The following is a 20,281-nucleotide window of genomic DNA, read 5'->3' on the forward strand; positions in this document are numbered from 1 at the left end:
GGAAGTGATAAAGAAAGGCTATTATTAAGTTTGACTTGCTGTGTTCTACCTGAAAGATACGAGAAAATTAGATTACATGAATTGTCGGAAAAATTTAAAAAATGAAGAATAGAAACTAAAATTTTATAATTGATAAGATCAAATGCCTTCGTATAGTCCAGCAGTACAAGAATGGAAGCTTTGCTTTGATCTAAGGATCTTAGTATGTCGTCCATCACTGCGGTCATTGCTGTGGCGCATGAAAAGCCTGATCGGAAGCCAGATTGTTTTGCAGGTAATATCGCAGATTTTTGGAGGTGACTACGTATTTGAGACTCCAAAATCTTTTCCAAAACTTTTGAAAATGTGGGTAATATACTGATTGACCGAAGATCTTTAAATTCTACAGGAGATGAGTTTTTCGGAATTGGTGATATATGACTGTTAAAAAATGCAGATGATATACGGCTCTGTTCGGATGCCAGTTTAACCGTACTAAAATAAACATTCCGAAAAAGCTTTTAATTAGGGGTCTGTTCTTGGGCCTTTGCTGTACTTGATTTCTGCGTTTCCAGCGAAAAAACATGACAAATAACATTTATGACCAAAAGAAATTCTTAAAATATTTTTGAACTTAAGAATCACTAAGATCTCAAGAGTTTTTACTAATTTTTTTTCCAAAATTCGGAAAAAAAAAGGAATCGGAAAACCTCAAGATTTTTTGACGTAGTCGACGGATAACTCCACTAAGCAGCGGTTATGTAAAAGCAGGAATTGCATTTTTTTCGGCTAAAAAATGAAAATATCGCACCTTTACAATCGAAAAAACATTTTTTCTCTAAAAAAAATCAATGATATTGGCGATTCTTCAATAAAAATAGTTTTTAAATGATTTTTCACACTTATTCCAAATACGTCCATCATGTTTTTTCACTTGGATGTCGTATATATATTAATGACATACCTCTTTTGCATATCTGTGAATTTTTCACCATTTATGCACCACTTATGACACCATTATGACACCACTATGTTTTGGATCGTTACAAACTCCTTGTATCACGCATGAGACTAGGCTGTAAAATGAATGGCACATTTTGAAAAAGCTGTAATTGTTTCTTGTCTTTATATGTGAAATATAGCACAGATATAACAAAACAAATTTGTCTCGTTATATCTGCGCATATAGTTAGTTCATTAGTGTATCTTAGAAGATGAAGCATAGTTTGATTTGATCACATAATTTATTCAAAAAAAAAGTATATAACAAAAGAAAAAATAATTAGAAACCGATTGTGTCCATACTTTCCAACTTCCTTTTTCTGCCTTTTTCCAAATCTCTTAAAAACTCCGAGAAATATTTAACGTATTTTAGAAGGCTAGTTTTCTTATAGTCTTTGACTGTTTTACGACTATTCAAAATATTTGATGCAGTAGAAATTTCCATAGAAGCTGATTCTACATCAGTTTCCACTTGATTCACTTGCAGTTCTACAGTTTTTTTATCATAAGCATCTATTTCTGCTAGTATTCCACTAAAAAGTGATTATTAATAAGTTAAGAAGTTTAAGTATATCGGCCAATTTCTTACCTGATAGTGGGTACATTATCAGGATCAAAATTATCCACATGTTTAACGTTAAATGGAACGCAAATTTTGCCAGTTTTTGGGTGCACACAAAATGGAGCCTTTAGTAAGTGGTTCACCCCTTTTGTTACATTAATGTCCAATCTTGGATAGCAGTAATGAAGTTTTAGTTCCTCTTTAAGGTTTTTTAAGCTTCTTGGTATTTGGTTCTAAAAATTACAAAAAAAATACTATTTCCCATTAATTATAAAAACTTCACATACTTTTTGCATCAGTTGCTGAAAGGTTTTTTCGAATTCCTTCCACCTTTCTACGGAAGTGTTAAAGTTACTCATATTATCCCTAAACACACTCCTAACTTTTTCATCTATCAAATTTAAAAAATTAGTGAGTCTTTCTTCGGTACCCAAAATATCCTGATCTTTTACTATAGCATCTAAGAAGTATTTGTCTATTATTGTCAGTGCTCGCCTAAAAACATAATTTTTAAATTAATACATTTTTTAAGATAATTATTTACATACTGTATAGACGAATGGATACTTCCTGGCAAATAGGCTTTTTTGGTATGCATTCCCCCTTTTATTATTTGTAAATATTCGGCAATTGTGGATCTTGCGTGGTTATCATAGTATCTTGCTTTTTCATCAGATATCCAGCAATGGATGCCTGAAATTTTTTAACAAATATATGGATTATTAGAACTTTGACTTAAGTTACACTATTAATGGTTAAATTGAAATTTTATTTTAATTGACCTAAAATTTAGGTGAAAAACCTAATTGTACCATTTCTTATAAGCTAAATAAAAAAACACACTCTATATTTTAATTAGCATGGTGTTAAAAACCTTACATGTTACATGATAGAGATGTTCATCATCAAAGGTTCAGAGTTAGAGTTAAAAAATAGATGCTCAACTGTTCTCATATAAAGTTCTATATCCAGGGTGTTCCGTTGATCATGTTACAAACTTCTAGGGTACATAGAAAACGTCAAAAAAAAAGTGCAAATGAACATGGGTCCGGAAATGCTTCAAGATCACGTTTAAAAACTAGTTTTCGTTTTATAGCTTCGGAACAACTTTAGTTACCGCAACCAATTTGGGAAAAGGGGCGTGGAAATCAGGGAGATATTAGATAAATTTAAGCCCATTTCTCTAAGACTTCAATTTTTGCTCATTTGGGTATCAGATTATGATGCTCCTATGCGTTTTGCATAAAAAAGGTGCTCTCGGCAAAAATCGCTAAATATCACCGTGTTTGTAAAAATTAACAAAAAGTAAATTAAGATACACCACCAGAATTAATTATTTTATTAATAATGCTAAAGTTCATTTGCCGAAAAGCGATAGTGCATGTTAACAACGTTCGAGAATTAATCAGGACTGAACTTCTAAGTACGTACAATACCGTGCAATCAAGTAATTTAAAAAATTACATAAATTTATATCAGCCATATCAAAAATTCTTTCAACCCCTATAAAGTTTCATGTTTAAAATGTAATAAGATCACCCTTAAATGGTTTCAAATAAATCTTCTTACTACAGACCTAGAATAAAAACAGGCCACAACCCGTAAAAAGATTTGTATTTTAGGACGCATCCTATTACTATTGTGGTACAATAATATAATAGTTATATATGTTATTTATTTTCAAGTATCATACTGTATATTAATTTGTTATACAATGAATTATTATTATTGTTAAATATTTATGCAATAATATTGCACACGTATGCACGACAATTATGTAGAACACTGTTTTTAAATAACTACTAATATACCAGATATCATCGAAGAGAGTAATATACAATGGTGTAAGCGCATTTGGCATTCTTATTTATAATTCCTAAATCGAACCTTCACATGGCGACCCTGCCAGTGCCAAACACCATTTTTTAGTGCATTTTTCAGTAAGAGTAGTAATTGTTCTATATGTATATAGTACAAAAAGAAAAATGTTTATAGTAAAACCGTGGTAAAAGTATGGGAGCTAGTTGCTGTAAAGTGTGCTAATGTACAGTAACATACAGTGTGAGTCAATATGGGTACTACTAACACCAAGCATGCTGAAGTTACGGACACAGGTGTTGTAAACTCCAATTTTATAGTGGAAGAACAAGCTATAAATGTCCCTATGGATATCCGTATTCTGCTGTATATAATCACTGTGGCTGTTGTAACCTTGGTGTTACTAAAAATTAGGAAGGCTTACCGCAGAAACATGAAAAGAGACTTGTCAAGAAGTCTTATGCTGAAAGCTCCAGTTGGTGATGTCTAAGTAAGACTATTACATAGTGGTTTGTGTTCGTAAGTCCGTGTTAGTGAAAGAAGAAACAATGTGTTGGTGTAGAAAAATATTTTAGTAAAACCTGAAATCAGTGACATTAAGGACGAGCGATTAAACGCCACCTGTTTATTGGAAGATGGAAGAAGGAAATGTAATGGAGATTTGGCATCCGTCCCAGGACATGGACCACACAAATGTTATATTATAGTTGGTATGTAATTTTATTTATTTGTGTATATTTAGGATAAGATTTTTTGGCTATTTAGCAGTTTTAAAATATTTTTGGGGGTAAAACTATTTTTTTTATTAGTTCATAAAGTAATCGAAAGTTATAATATTATAATATATTAAATAATATATTATACAGTTACATATTACATATATATAGCTGAATAATAATTTTTATGTTGGATTTTTGTTTACATTTTTCATGTACTACTATTATGTTAGATTTTTTTTTACCGTAATTTAGGCTAAATTTAGTTATTTTTATGTCATCAGCTTGGGAAGAACTTTATACCAAGTTATCAAATTTAAAAATATTAATTACTAACGAATCAAAAAGAGTCTTAAAGAAAAAAATACCTAAATCAGAGGAAATTAAAAAAGAAGTTAGGGATAATTTACTTAAATACTATAATACCTTTGTGCAACTTGTATTACATGATTACAAAAATTTAAGTCAAGAACAGTATTTTGCTATTAAAAAACTTTTTTCCGTCTCAAGAGATAAAGTAGTCAGGGTATATCAAGTATTAAATGTTTCGTATAAAATACCTACATCGTGCACTGAACTAATTGATCCAAACGTGATTGAGGAGGATATTATTGACAGTGAAAACTCTTCAGAGGGTTCAGACGAAGAAAATACAAACACTGAAATTAAAATTGAAACTGGCAAAATGGCGATGACTAAAATGGATTTTTTTAAATTCACGAGCAGGGTTTTGTGCAATGATTTTGATGGCTCAGCGGATAAACTTCGATCTTTTATTGACGCACTAACTTTAATCCAAGAAAATTGCGAAGGGCACGAAGCAAATGCCGTGGCTCTTATTAAAACTAAATTAGTTGGTAAAGCAAGAGACCTTATTGGCGATAATGATACCATACCAATTATAATTCAAAAACTAACAAGCAATATTAAGGGTGAAAGTTCGCAGTTAGTTTCGGCAAAATTATTAGCTCTTAAACAAGGATCCAGCGATACATCAAAATATGCATCTGACATAGAAGCTTTAGCAACAAGCTTAAAAAGAGCGTACATAAATGAAGGTGTACCAGTAAATGTAGCAGAGGGTTATACAACTAATATTGCAGTTAAAGCCCTAAAATCGAATGCAACCTCAGAAAGATCCAGGTTGATAATGGAAGCAGGCACATTCAACACAACTCAAGACGCCTTGACAAAGTTTGTTAGCATCGAAACTGAATCAAAAAATTCTACAGTCCTTTTTACACAAAATCGATTCAACAATAGAGGAAATCCAAATTATAGAGGTCATTATCCTAGGGCGCAAGGACAATGGAAAAGAGGAGTTCCTATCCATAATAATTATCATGGTGGCCATAGCAGATATAGAGGTCACAGGGGCTATTCTCAACGAGGCAGAGGAAACTATTCTGTGCGCAGCTTTGAGACAGATAATTCGGGAAACGAATTATCACCCCAACCAGGTCCATTGGGGAGCAATAAATATTTTTAACATGGACCTATCGTTGTCAAATTTTATCGTCGTTCAGACCCAAATGACACAAAATGAAACAATAACATTAATCGTAGATACTGGTGCCGATATTTCTTTAATTAAGCGAACAAAAATCGATAAAAACCAAATAGTTGATAGAGCAAATGCTAGCAGGATAAACGGTGTTACAGAAGGACATATAACTTCCATAGGTACTACTAAAACTGTAATGTTTATTGACAATTTTTCTTTAAAACAAAATTTTCACATAGTTGAGGATAATTTTCCCATACCAGCAGATGGAATTCTTGGTAGAGATTTTATTACACAATATCAATGTCAATTGGACTACTCTAATTGGACAATGCAAATAAGACTGCATAATAATTTTATCTCTATACCAATTCATGACAGCCCTGCAAAAGATATGTTAATTATCCCCCCGAGATGTGAAATAATTAGAAAAGTAGAAAAGTTAAAATATCTTAAAGAAGATTCGGTTGTATTAAATAACGAAATATCCCCAGGCGTTTTCATAGCATCAACCATAATTTCTAGGTCAAGTCCAATAATTAAAATTCTAAATACAACATGCGAAACCATAACCATAAATAATCCTAAAATTGTAACCGAACCCCTAAAAAACTTTTCGTGTTATCAATTGCATTGTAATCAAAATAACCGAAAAGATCAACTATTAAAGGAATTAAATAAAAACATCCCGGAATGCGCGAAAAAGGAAACCACCGAATTATGCATGGAATTTGCTGATATATTTGGGTTAAAATGTGATAAATTAACAACAAACAATTTTTATAAACAAAAAATTAAATTAGCTGATGAGCAACCTTTCTATATAAAAAATTATCGACCACCGCTTTCCCAATCTAAAGAAATAAATGCACAGGTAAGTAAAATGTTAGAGGAAAACATAATAGAGGAATCTAATGCTGTTTACAATAGTCCAATCCTTTTGGTACCTAAGAAATCTAAGGGTCATGATAAAAAATGGCGACTAGTAGTGGATTTTAGAGAGGCAAATAAGAAAATTATCCCTGATAAATTTCCATTGCCTCGAATTGACGATATTTTAGACCAACTAGGCCGTGCTAAATGGTTTTCAACCGTAGATTTAAAGGCGGGCTTTTATCAAATACCACTTGCAGAAGAATCTAGAGATTTCACAACTTTTAGTACAAGTACAGGTAGCTACAGATTTACAAGGTTACCATTTGGCCTCAGAATAAGCCCAAACAGTTTCCAGAGGATGATGAATATGGCATTTGCTGGAATAACACCTGAAAAGGCTTTCTTGTACATGGATGACGTAATTGTAATTGGTTGTTCAAAAAATCATCATTTACAAAATTTACGTAGTGTATTTGAAACGTGCAGAAAATACAATTTAAAATTAAATCCCGAAAAATGCAATTTTTTTTCGCAAGAAGTTACTTACCTAGGTCACAGGATTACTAGTAATGGAATTTTGCCTGACGAGTCAAAATACGACATTATTAATAAATACCCAGAGCCTAGAAATGCTGATGAAGTAAAACGCTTTATAGCATTTTGTAACTATTATCGCAGGTTTATTCGAAACTTCGCAGAAATTGCAAAACCTCTTAATATGTTAACAAGAAAAAATACGCAATTCGAATGGAGTGAAAAATGTAAACAAGCTTTTATTTATCTTAAAAATTCGTTGTTGCAACCCGAAATTTTACAATACCCAGACTTTAATAAACAATTTATTTTAACAACAGACGCATCAAAAAATGCTTGTGGCGCTATATTATCACAAAACTTTAATGGGCAAGAATTGCAAATAGCTTACGCTTCAAAATCATTCACTAAAGGAGAATCTAATAAAGCGACTATAGAACAAGAATTAGTAGCCATCCACTGGGCGATTCAGTATTTTAGGCCATATTTGTACGGAAATAAATTTTTGGTAAAATCTGACCATAAGCCTTTAGTGTATCTCTTTTCTATGAAAGACCCATCTTCAAAACTTACCAGGATGCGATTAGATTTAGAAGAATATAATTTTGAAATTGAATATATTAAAGGAAAGGACAATGTAGGAGCAGATGCATTATCGAGAATTTGTATTAGCGAACTAAGCGATTTGGCGATAAATAACAAAACAGTCAACGTATTTGCAGTAACACGGGCAATGGCAAAAAAGGATACTACCTTAACAGAAGATAATAGCAAGAATGCTAGCATGCCGTTTACGGTTAAACCAAAAGTCCTAGAGACTTTAGAAAATAGTAATATTTTAAAATTAGCTTATGTAAAATTTAAAATTCAGCATAAATATCTATGGATACTTATGGGTAAGAATAAAGATTTTATGATCGAGGATAAAATGTTAATCAGTAATGACAAAACATTCTTAGGAACAGTTTTGTCTAAGCTGGAAAAAATGGCTGCTGATTGCAACATTAAGGAACTAAAGCTAAAAATAACAGATGAAATATTTAAATTGTGCACAATAAACGAATTAAAAAATATTGCTTTAAGTAAATTAAAAAATCTTACTATTTTTCTGTATGAAGAGCCCAAAATTATTAAAAATAATGATGACAAGTTAGCGTTAGTACAGGAATATCATGATAATCCACTTACCGGAGGTCACTGTGGACAGAAAAAATTGCTTAAGAAGCTAAGAGCAAATTACCGATGGAAAGGAATGTCCCGCGATGTCAACAAATACGTTAAAAAATGTCAAAAGTGTCAAATTAATAAGAGAAAAATAACTCATTCAGAGCCAATGGTAATAACACCTACACCACAAAAAGCATTTGACATCACATGTATCGACACGATTGGACCATTCAGAAAAACTCCTAACAACAATATGTATGCAATAACAATCCAGTGCGAGTTAACTAAATTTGTCAAAATTATCCCTATTCCGAATAAAGAAGCTAAAACTATAGCTAGGGCAATGTTTAATGAATTTATTCTTAATTATGGCCCAATGCAGGAAATCAGAACCGATATGGGCACTGAGTATAAAAACGAAGTACTTACATCACTTTCTGAACTTCTAAAAATTAAACATTCTATTTCGACAGCCTACCATAGTCAAACTATAGGTGGTTGCGAAAGAAATCATAGAGTCTTAAATGAGTTTCTTAGAATGTACATAAACGAAATGCAAGACGATTGGGATGAATGGACAAACTATTTCAGCTTTTGTTATAACACAACTCCCAGTGTATATCACGAATATACGCCATTTGAATTAGTTTTTGCACGTAAGGTTGATTTTTCTAATATTTTAAATGGTACTTTAATAGACCCTGTATATAATATTGACGCATATTATCAAGAAGTCAGATATCGCTTACAAATTGCAAATAGACGAGCCAATGATTTTATTCAAAAAGCAAAAGTTCAGCGAAAATTAGAATACGATAAACAGTCTAAAGAAATATATTTAAAACCCGGTGACTCAGTACTTTTAAATAATGAAAATAGAACGAAATTTGACCCTTGGTATAAAGGCCCTTTCGTAGTAGAGGAGGTAGAAGGTGTAAATTGTATATTAAGTAATAGTAAAAGTGACGCTAAAGTGAAAGTGCATAAAAATAGATTACAGCATTTTTATAAGTGATTAAAGTGAAAAAGCCATTTTCAGTGTTTATCGTAGAAAAAAAAAAAGAAAAACAATTAATTATGTCAATTATAGCAGTTGTACCGAAAAGAAAACATGTACTAGTTTTAATTTACTAACCTTGTAACCTAATATTTTATAATACATATTATGTACTCATAAGTCAATGCAAAGCTTCGCAAAAATTGAGGTTCATAATTTAATAACTTAACACGTATTGTTTAGGCTTCGAAATAGTTAAGAATTATGTAACATTATTTAAATTAAACAACATAAGTACATGTGTACTTTAATTAAGTAATAAGTTTATTTAGGTAATAAGTTTGTTTAAGTAAAATCAGGGTTAACATTTTAGGTTTCATTTTTAAATTAAAAAAAATAAATATATATTTAAATCTATACTCGATCGATAATACTTTTCTTTTCTATCCTTTCTTTATTATTTATTTTCTTTCTATTATTCCTCTTATCTTTTTCTTAACACTTTCCTTGAACCTCTAATAATTTTATTTTTATTGTAAAATAGAAGTGTAAAATGTAGTAAAAAAGCGCATATACCTTATGAATATTTATTTTTGTACGAAAGTACTCCATTTTTATTTCATTAAAAATGTAGTTCATTCTTTCAAAAGGGGGAGATGTGGTACAATAATATAATAGTTATATATGTTATTTATTTTCAAGTATCATACTGTATATTAATTTGTTATACAATGAATTATTATTATTGTTAAATATTTATGCAATAATATTGCACACGTATGCACGACAATTATGTAGAACACTGTTTTTAAATAACTACTAATATACCAGATATCATCGAAGAGAGTAATATACAATGGTGTAAGCGCATTTGGCATTCTTATTTATAATTCCTAAATCGAACCTTCACACTATCGCTTTTTGGCAAATAGAATAACATTCATTGTTTTAACTTGTCATTGTCCGTAACCGATTCTACACGGTATTAATTCCCTATTTATCACGGTTAAACAATGGAAGATTATACTTTTGCTGAATATGCCGATATGCTATTAATTTATAAGAAAGTTCGACGCAATGGTAGAGCTGTTTATCGATTATATGAAGAGCAGTTTCCCCAAAGGCGAGTTCCATCTCACAAACTTTTTGAAAGCGTCAATCAACGGCTCAGGGTTCCATAAAACGGTCAGATAATGGTGAGCAAAGGAATATCCGGAGCCCGGGTTTCGAGGAAGAAGTTCTTCAACGATTTGAAGATAACCCATCTGTAAGTATTCGAGCAGTACCTAGCTGATGCCATGGATGTAAATCATGTTAGAGTATGGAATGTTGTTCAGGAACAGCTTCTTCGGCCCTACAACCTGCAAAAAGTACAATCATTGGGACCAAATGATTTCATGCCTCGCGTAAATTTTTGCCAGTGGGTTCTTGACTGGTGTACAGAAGAACCTCAATTTCCAAAATATGTCCTTTTTACTGACGAAGCTACATTTACGAAAGAAGGCATTTTTAATTCTAAAAATAATCATTTGTGGGCTGAGCAAAACCCACATGGTATTTATTTAAGAGGATATCATTATAGGTTCTAGGACAATATGTGAGCTGGAATTGTTGGAGAACGATTGATTGGTCCAATTATGTTGCCTCCTCGTCTAACCAGTAACAATTATTAATTTTTTTAAGACTGTCAGACTGTTAGATGACCTCTTCTAAATATACGACAAAACTTATGGCTACAATATGATGGTGCGGCAGCTCATTTTTCACTTATTATTCGCGAGTTTATAAATGAAAACTTTCGAAGGCGCTGGATTGGCCGCGGAGGCCCTGTCACCTGGCCAGCGCGCTTTCCAGATTTAACACCGTTAGATTTTTTTCTTTGGGGCATATAAAAAGTCTTGTTTATGAAACTCCAGTCGAATCAGAGAAAAACTTGGTGGCTAGAATTTCCGCGGCTTTTGAAGTAATACAAAATATGCCTGATGATTTTAACCACGTCAACGTTAATCTGCTGCGTAGGTATAATAAATGTATCGAGCAGGGTGGCCGGCATTTGGAGCAATTATTACTTTAAATTTTTTTTGTAATTCCAATAATTAGAATTTATTTACGTTTATAAAATTGTTGATTTGTTGTTTGTTTATTACATTAAAAATTATTTAAAAATGCCTTAAGTTAATTTATTACCAAATTAATAAAGTGCTACCTTAACTTTTTTAAGACAGTTCTTTTTTATTTACGGCACAGATTTAATTTTTTAAGTATTATTGATTTTTGTATCTTATTACTTTTAGCCAATTTTCACAAGAATCACAAGAACGTTGATATTGAGCAATTTTTACTGACAGTACCTTTTTTATGCATAAAAACATGTATATCTGACGCCCAAACGGAAAGAAATTGTATGCTTAGAGAAATGGGGTTATGTTTACCCAATAGCCCTTTTGGTTCGCACGCCCCTGGTTAAAATAATTATCGTTTAATAGATTAAAAGGGATAAACGTACTAATAATAATTTATGTCTCAAAATTAGTTGCGGTTAGTTTTTAAAGTTTATCTTCAATTTTCTATCTAGATCTAGCTCCCTGAGGAAGTATTTTCGAACCCATGTTCATAGGAATTTTTTTTTGACGTTTTCAATCTACCCTAGAAGTTTGTAACATGCTCAACGGAACACCTTGTATATTTGTTTGATAATAATTTTCATAAAACTTGCACTTTCTTGTAGAGGCTAGAACGAGAAATCAATTCCGAAATGAGTGTTTTCATATAGAATACAAAGAATTTAATTGTATCTACAAAAATTCCATTACCAAATATCGAGGACACTAATGCTTCCAACATCAACATTATCAATAGACAGCTCTCAAGAAAAAAGTAATAATCAGAATTTCACTAATACTCCTGAAAATGTCGATACATATTTGATAAAAACAGCTACTAATTAATAAAAAAGTACCTGCTTCAAAAAGTCACCCTTGACGTGAAAATTTAAAAATGCAATAATACCTTCAATTTTTCAAACGTTTCGGTTACTGAGCAGAGATGTAACAAAAAGTGCAAAGTAATAAAAAAAATAGCCGTAACAATTAAAACCTTAATATAAAATTAGTAAAAAGTTTTTCACTGATAATTTGTGTTTACCATAATAATTGTTACCCCTTTTTGAAAATGAAGATTTTTAAAATTTTTTTATATACTAGGCATAGTTTCTGACATTTCGGAGAGTTCTTTTAACAATCGCGAATATAGTTCAGTCAGCATGCGCAAGGCATTAGACTGTATGGATTATAAAATCCTTATTAAAAAAACAGAGCACAGTGTGTCAATTTTAGAACTAGAATAAAACATTGATAAAGAACTCCAAAATAATAAAGATTTTACATTAAGTTCACTTAACTACAGATATACAAGTTAAGATTTTCAGGATCCTTATAATTTATAAATAAATAATTATATTATAAATAATGGTCAATAGTAAGGTGTGACTGAGTGAAAGTGCAATCAATCCTGATAACTATTATTTTTTTATAATGTACTATCGATTTAGAAAGAGTGCTCCAATTATGGTAAAATCCATGTTCTATAGCTACAATATTCTCATTTACTCAATATCAGATCACTCCCATGGTTTTCAAATTTTCAATCACGGTTTACTCAAATCTCTTTAAGAAATTATTATATCAAATGCCTTTAAGAAGTTGGTATAAGTCCTATACTAACACTTCTTAAAGGTAGATACCTAACAGATATTGCTGGTAATCAGATTCCTCACCATTAACCTACCCTGCATAAACCTATGCTGCTGATTGACAAGTTCCCTGCATTTTCAAGCATCTTATTCATTTACTATATAATTGAAAAGCTTGGTAAAGTGCACTTAATTAAAACCAAAAATAATTAACATTTTATCTGTTTATAAATGTGATAATTTATAAATGTGTCAAAAAAAGACTTCCAATAACTTAAGACAGTAGAGGACTTAATAGACAACCAATAAGTTTTCAATGAGAGTTAATACAATTCGTTTAAAACACTGCTTGAATATACCATCAGGACCCTGTTAATATTATAGTTTTACCATACCTTGGTTATACCATTAAGCAGCTTTATTAATCATCAATCGCTTCTCGAAAATACACCTTTTGGTATAACTAGCTGAAAAATTAGAAATGTATCATCCATTTTTTCTCTAAGAGACCAAACGAAAACAAAACAAAGGTAAAAACACAAAGTCACGGTCTCATCAAATCCATATAATTTTTTTTTTTTTTTTTTTATAGGCCTCACCAACTAAATACATTTATTATACACATACTGACATTTTTGATAAAATGATTATTAACCTGATTAATGAAAAATTATCAAACTTACCTCTTCTACCAGAGAAAACCCATAGAAGATGTTTAAAGCCGAAATCCTCCCTGAGAGCAGCATCAAGAATTTTGCAAGCAATAGCCATAAACTTCCAACACTTAATACAAACATCAGCTCCGGAACAGCAGGTTCTTACTTCATCATAATCAGTCATGTCAATATCAAACACCATTTCCTTTAATGTTGGCCTAAAAACCGTATGTGCACTCCTCTTCTCTTTAGGTTTTATGTTGTACTGACATCCAATATCAATTTTTATTGGTATCTTTTTAGTCAACTCTTTTGCAAATTCTTCATGCGTCTCGAAAGATAAAAATCTTATATATATATCTCCTATTAGGGTAAATGAAATTTCACGATACGCAAACGACTTTGGATCACCTGAAAATTAAATATGTATTAATAAAAATTCAATATTTATTCTTTGGTATAAGAAACTAACAGTATTTGTATATTTGCTGAATGTGGAAGAAAGACAAGAATTTCTTTTATTAAATTTTATAGCTTTAATCATCAGCATTTTTAATACTAGTTTTGAATTTAAGAGTAAATTTCCCCACCATATCCTGAAACTATAAATGATTGAAAAATAATTTCTCTGTTATTATGTGTAAGTTCTATTAATCTTTGTGTAATTTAACTTCTATTTAATTATTTTAAACTTTATTTCATTCCAATAAAATGCACATTCAAAAACGTCAATTTTTCACAGTTGAGTAGATTGAAAACAATGTTAAAGTTTACATCAGTGATAATTTTTGTACATTTTCACAACATAGAAATAGAATAATTTTACTGTTTTCTGCAAAATGTATTATACATAGACACCCTTGAACCTTGGCTCTGTTGGTTTTACACTATGTCCTATTTTTCTTGTAATTGCAGGGTATCTTGGATATTTTAAAATACATAACTTTGTGGTTCTCATGAACCTGCAGAACTTTTTTGTGAAACTAATTATTTATTTATTTATTAATTCTTATACTGCATTCAAAGCACAAATAAATGTGATTAAAATGAGGGAGTTCCTACAAACTAGATATATCTAACAAGTTACTATATAAAATAGAAATTGAAAAAAAAGCAGAACAGAATACTTAGAGTTAAGTAAAAACTATTAAAAGGATTTCCCTTTTAACCCTTGGCACAGCAGGTGACTTTAATCAATATCACAGTTTTGAAATACTTTGCTGCATTTATTTGAATATAACAAACTGTAAGTCCCTTCTATGGCTTAAGGATATCAAATTAAAAGTTGTCATATTTTCCTACCATTATATTTAAGAAAGCTATATTTATACTATATATATTAAAGAAAATATTGGTCTCAAAAGCCTGTTACACCCTGGTTGAATATTTTAATGTAAGATTAATTTAGTTCATAGCAAGGCTTTGTCAACAACTCTGTTTGTTATAATAAAGCTAGTTTATAAGTTCTTTACAGGCTGCATCACCATAATTTGACACCATATAAATATTATACTTTTTTACATAAAGATACCTTAAAAAGCATTTTTCAAATATTATTTATTAAAATATTTTTAATTAAATCATAGTGGATAGCCTCTGTGAAGGTTTCTGGTGTGTTGTCCGGGGAGAGTGTTGTTGTAGTGACTATTGGTGTTCCTCAGAGCTCTGTCATTGGACCCACACTTTTCATCAATTTAATATACATCAATGATCTACTAACTATTAAATCAAATACCAGATGCACAATCTTCTCTGACAATACTATGGCTTTCTTTGCAGCTGATACACTTGAAGACTCTCTTTAAATAAATAACGCCTTTATTCAAGTATTTCTTTGCACATACAATGCAAAAACATATAAAAATGTACACTCACATCATATGCACAAGAATAAATGCGCAACTGGCGAAGTTTAGCCTCCTGGCCATTTTTCCACTCAACCAATTCTCCGGATATTAAGTTCACCATCTTTAAATGTTAACAGAGAAAGTCCAATAGAATGCTTTTAAGAGATAACACTGAGGATAAAACAGTTTTCTTTAAGGTTTCAAGTTGGTGCAGTCGGTCATCAAAAAATGATTCTGCACAAAACAGACTTAATGAAGCAAAGACGATGAGAATGATGATGTGACTACTGTAAGATTTCTTGGAGTAAACCGTTCTAAGAACCTATTTGTACTTTGGCTTGAAGGGCAGAGTTGTGAGAGTTGTTACAGGAATTGGTTATAGAGATGATTGCCAAGAGCTGCTATAGTGCTTACAAGTTTTACTGTGCCCTTCAATTTTTTAAAATCTTATGTTTGTCAAGCAGGGTGGGAAGCACTTTGGGATCCATAAGGACATTCATAATTAAGCCCCTGGCACAAATGTGACCATGTTCCTGCTTACTAGAGGCTGAAGAGTGTTGAATGGGGCTGAGGTATTGCGCAATTAAAATTTACAATAAGATGCCTGGTAACTTTAAAAAACATCCTTACAGCTCAATTCAAAACGAGGATTAAGACATTAAGAAAAGCTCTAAATAGTAATGCTTATAGGTTTTATGTTATCTTAATTTTAATCAATTTTTAATGGTATAGTCACATTAATAGAACTTTGTGTTCACCTTCTGCTTTTTTTTATGCATGTTAGACTCTTGTGAATTTACATGAATAAATGAACTTGGTTTCTGAATGTAGAGAAATGTCAATGGTTATTTTGCATATGATAGAAGGGAGCTCCTCTATAGATTCAGTTAGATGTTTTTCATGAACTGGAGAATTTAAACAAAAAGTGAAGAGACTATTACAATCCAAAGAAAATTACTTAACAATGATATATTTTAAAAAATCTAGATTTCATTGTTTGCCAGATCTTACCTTGTGTTAACCACTGGAAGAAATTATGGGATGGAAAAAGTCTTCCATAGTACAGTGGCATAAGATATGCAAGGTTTTCTTCTCTATATTCTTCAGCCATTTCTCTTATTTTATTTAATTTTTAAGTTTTGAAAAGTGAAAATGAAAAAAGTAAACAGGTTGGTAAACAAATTTTCGCGCCAAAAAACAAAAATTTCTAGGTTAGGATTAGGAGATTAGAACTCAATGTATTCTTCTTCTTTTTCTAGTTACTATGGCCTTTGCCTTGATGCAGCATTCATCCAGAACGTTGTATTTGAAAGAACTCGTCCATTATCTCAAAGAGACCTACGTAACTAGAGAAAAAATAAAAAACTCCAAGTCTCAGTCGCAAAACATCTTTTATGTGTCAATCAGGTTACATGTTTCGCTTATAAAGCTTAGTATCTTAGTACTCTTAGTGTCGCAGTAAAGCTTAGCTTAATGTCAGTACTTAGCAGGTCATCTAGCCTAGCTATAAGGTCTGATGATACTTTATTAGCGAAACATGTGACCTGATTGATACATAAAAGATGTTTTGAGATTGAGTCTTGGAGTTTTTTATTTTTTCTCCAGAACGTTGTATCTTATTTGAGTATACAGTCGGGGCGGGACCGTCGACAGTCTATCGGGCCGGAGACTGTATCCCCTCCACAATGATTGCGTCACACTAGTGGCCGGCGGGAATCGTGTCTCGCTTTTTAAATATTACTATTGCAATAATACTGCACAGTGAGCGTTTTGGGGCCCAAATGGAAAATTCGTTTTTGAAAGAGTTTTTAACTACAACCGATACTTCAACACCCAAAGCATCAGTGATTAACAGTACCACTACTAATACTATTATTAATACATTTGATGATTCTTTGTTGTATAACGAAATAAGCATATCTGATAATGATTTAAGATATGACTCAAGTATGCCAAAGATTATTTTAATAATATAATTATAACCACACGTACACTTTGTTTCAAACTATTATTTCTAAAAGATACGAAAAAACATTTTTAAATTTCACTAAATTTTCCCACAAAATCATTTTTTAAACATTTGCGTTAGAAAAACTGGAGGTAGCAAATTTTGAAATGTATAAATACAATTGTGACTGTGGTAACAATTTATCAACACTTACTGAAAAATGTATTAACACGTTTTCAAATATCCTTTTAAATAGTTATAACAAGGCCAAAAATAATATTATCGAGGAAGATTTATTAAAAAAAAAGAGAAAGTTGGGAAAGTTTTCTGGAAAATCCGAAGTTAAAGAAAGATAATTCGAAAATGTATTGAAAAGGCCAATAATCCTTAATTTGGTATTTTTTAATTTGTTTTTTGTTTTATGACTAATTTACCCACCTTTTCACTTGACAAATTTATTTTTTGCAGGTAATTATTTTTGTTTAGATATTAATTAAGTATATTTATATATTTTTGTTTTTGTTAAGACTTTTAATAGGTTTGTTTTAAGTTTTTTTTCCGGGAAATACATATATTATTTGAAATAAAACGTATTTAATAATTATCTTGTTTTAACATAATTTTATGTTTTATTTTTAGTTTAACATATGTTATGTTCATTTTCTTGAAATAATTAGCAGTTAAAAATTTTAGATATTTTTTTTTTACTTACTGTAAGGCTTAAAAATAAAAAGTAACTTTTTAAATTTATTGCTAAAAATATTCAATGTCCAATAATTTTTACTTCAACTTACTACGAATAATTGTTTCCGAGATATTTAAATTTAAATATATTTTCGACGTCGCTCTGTGTGTTAATTAAACGGGGCAAAGCTGCAATACACGGCCACTAACGTGACGTCACGCTAACCAGTCTCCGGCCCGATAGACTGTCGACGGTCCCGGTCGGGGCATGGCACACGCGTCTTGGTCTAATCCATCCCTCTTTCTTGCCTACAAAAGTTCTTATGTTACCTGTTTTCTCAATTTATCGCATAACCTCATAACTTGGACTCTCTATTAGTACAATCGCAGTTTTATGTCATTTCATCGCTCTTTTTTACAAACTTTTGTCATTTGAGTAGTTTGGAAACTTTATGTATATTGGTTTTAGCCAGGTTTCATTTAAGATTAGAATATCAGATTTTACTTAATATAGCAAATGGACATTTTTTTCTTTTTCTAATAAATCTAAAGAAAAGGCAACAATTGCTAGGGTCAATGGCTATGATAAGATTAATGATAAGCTGATTAGAAGACATAAATTTAAAGTTAGTCTTAAAAACTCTACCACATTTCAAAAAGATGAAAACAAGCATACTTTCGTTGCAATACCATATGATGCTATTTTGACGAGAGGGTTTGATAGGGTTTTCAAAAACTTAGGTCTAAGAATGGTGTATCAAAGTTCGGCCAAGTTACAAAATCTTTTAGGAAAACTTAAAAGATAAAATAAAGACCAATGAAAAGTCCGGGATCTCTGAGATTACTTGCAACGATTGTGACAAAATGTAGATAGGACAAACCAGAAGATCAATAATGTCAGATTTTAAAAACATGTAGCCCATGTGAAATATGGAAGAATTGAAAAGTCAAGTTTGGCTGAACATGTTTTAAATACTGGTTACTTTGTAAAGATAGACAACTTAAAATTAGTTAAACCAGTTAATAACAGTAGAGATTTAGATAATCTTCTCCCGAAAACACCTGTCGAGAGTAAAAATAAAGAATTTTGGTTAGTGGTAAAACTGTGTCGTAATTTGTGTCACACCAAATGTTTCAACCATAGGATTCATATTTTTGTTTTGCAAAAGAGAGCAATTCGACATCTGTGTAATGCGAGAATCTTGCTGCTTGCTGACATATGTTTATCACTCATATATAATTTACCTTTCCTTCCTTATTTATATTGGAATCTGTTTGCCTGGTTAATACAAAATTTAGAAATATGAACACAACTAATAGGCATAAATATAGCAGTTGGCGAGCTAATGATGTACTCTTGTCTATGTCTATAGGTTAATTAATTAAAAGAATATTTATATTTGATAGTATAAAACACTCTTTAATCATCTTCCAGCAGATTTCAAAGCTATAGATAGTTGGCAATTTTAGAAAACATGTTAAAGAGCTCTTATTTGCAAATATTATGGTGGTTATAAAATAATTGAATTTTTGTGAGATAGATTAGTCCAGATTTTTGCCTTTTTTCTTTCGCGTCGTAAAATTATATTTTACCTTATTTATTTGTGCCATCCATCTTGTTTCATTTTTACACTGATTGTGAAATGACAGAAATGTGTTTGTGTAGGTAAGCAATATAATTTACAACATAGAAAAACGCCGTCCAATACAAGCTTAAATAAGACCAAGGCCCTATAGAAGGGCAAAAAGGAGCGCTGAGCTGGAAAATAAAGATCTAGAGCTTAAGTCAATCTATGACTTGCCATTAGATAAGACGATTCCTCAATACTTTTTTAACAGGCCCCTTTCTGTAAAAATCACAGTCAGGCAGGCCGTAAGTTTGGGACACTATGGGTCAGTACTCCAGAAAGAATATCCAACTTAAAAATATAGGTATGCTTAGACAGCCAAGCGGGCTTAAAGATAATTTATCAGCTCTTAGAAGGTCAAATACAGGCTAGTAAAAGACTGTTATTATAGAATAAACTAATGTGTCACAGATAGTATATACTTGTAACACTTTTGATTTTGCGTTTTTGGTTTATATTGTAAAAATAATTGTAGTGTAAATAAGTGTCTTCATAAAAAATTAATAATTAGTTTCGATGTAGTAAAAGACTGTTTAAGTACCCCGGAGAGGAAAGCCATAAATTGCCTTTTGTAGAACTAGTGCACAGTCTTGGTATTGCTATGGACTGTCAATTACGTCTTAGTTTTCATCTAGAGATGTTAAGGCATTTTCAAAGCCAAAGATTCTGTTT

The 20,281-nt window shown here is 31.2% G+C and overlaps 1 protein-coding gene across 1 annotated transcript; it reads right to left on the reverse strand.

Annotated features, from left to right (window-relative positions):
• Positions 1 to 1,204: 1,204 nt before the first annotated feature.
• Positions 1,205 to 16,695, reverse strand: LOC126746368 (DNA primase small subunit). The gene is made up of 6 exons (XM_050454594.1): positions 16,361 to 16,695; positions 13,530 to 13,913; positions 2,092 to 2,236; positions 1,831 to 2,038; positions 1,571 to 1,776; positions 1,205 to 1,514 (listed from the first exon to the last, which is right to left on the reverse strand). The coding sequence occupies exons 1-6, from the start codon at positions 16,458 to 16,460 to the stop codon at positions 1,262 to 1,264; spliced, it is 1,296 nt and encodes a 431-aa protein (XP_050310551.1). The 5' UTR covers positions 16,461 to 16,695; the 3' UTR covers positions 1,205 to 1,261.
• Positions 16,696 to 20,281: the final 3,586 nt, after the last annotated feature.

The sequence above is a fragment of the Anthonomus grandis genome, chromosome 17, assembly GCF_022605725.1.
Source record: "Anthonomus grandis grandis chromosome 17, icAntGran1.3, whole genome shotgun sequence".
NCBI classification, from domain to species: Eukaryota; Metazoa; Arthropoda; class Insecta; order Coleoptera; family Curculionidae; genus Anthonomus; species Anthonomus grandis.

Coding starts and splice junctions, on each gene's coding strand:
- LOC126746368 (XM_050454594.1), bottom strand. CDS start 16,460: ATGGCTGAAGAATATAGAGAAGAAAACCTTGCATATCTTATGCCACTG. Junction 13,914..16,360: donor CTTCCAGTGGTTAACACAAG/GTAAGATCTGGC, acceptor TTTAATTTTCAG/GTGATCCAAAGTCGTTTGCG. Junction 1,515..1,570: donor GATAATGTACCCACTATCAG/GTAAGAAATTGG, acceptor ATCACTTTTTAG/TGGAATACTAGCAGAAATAG.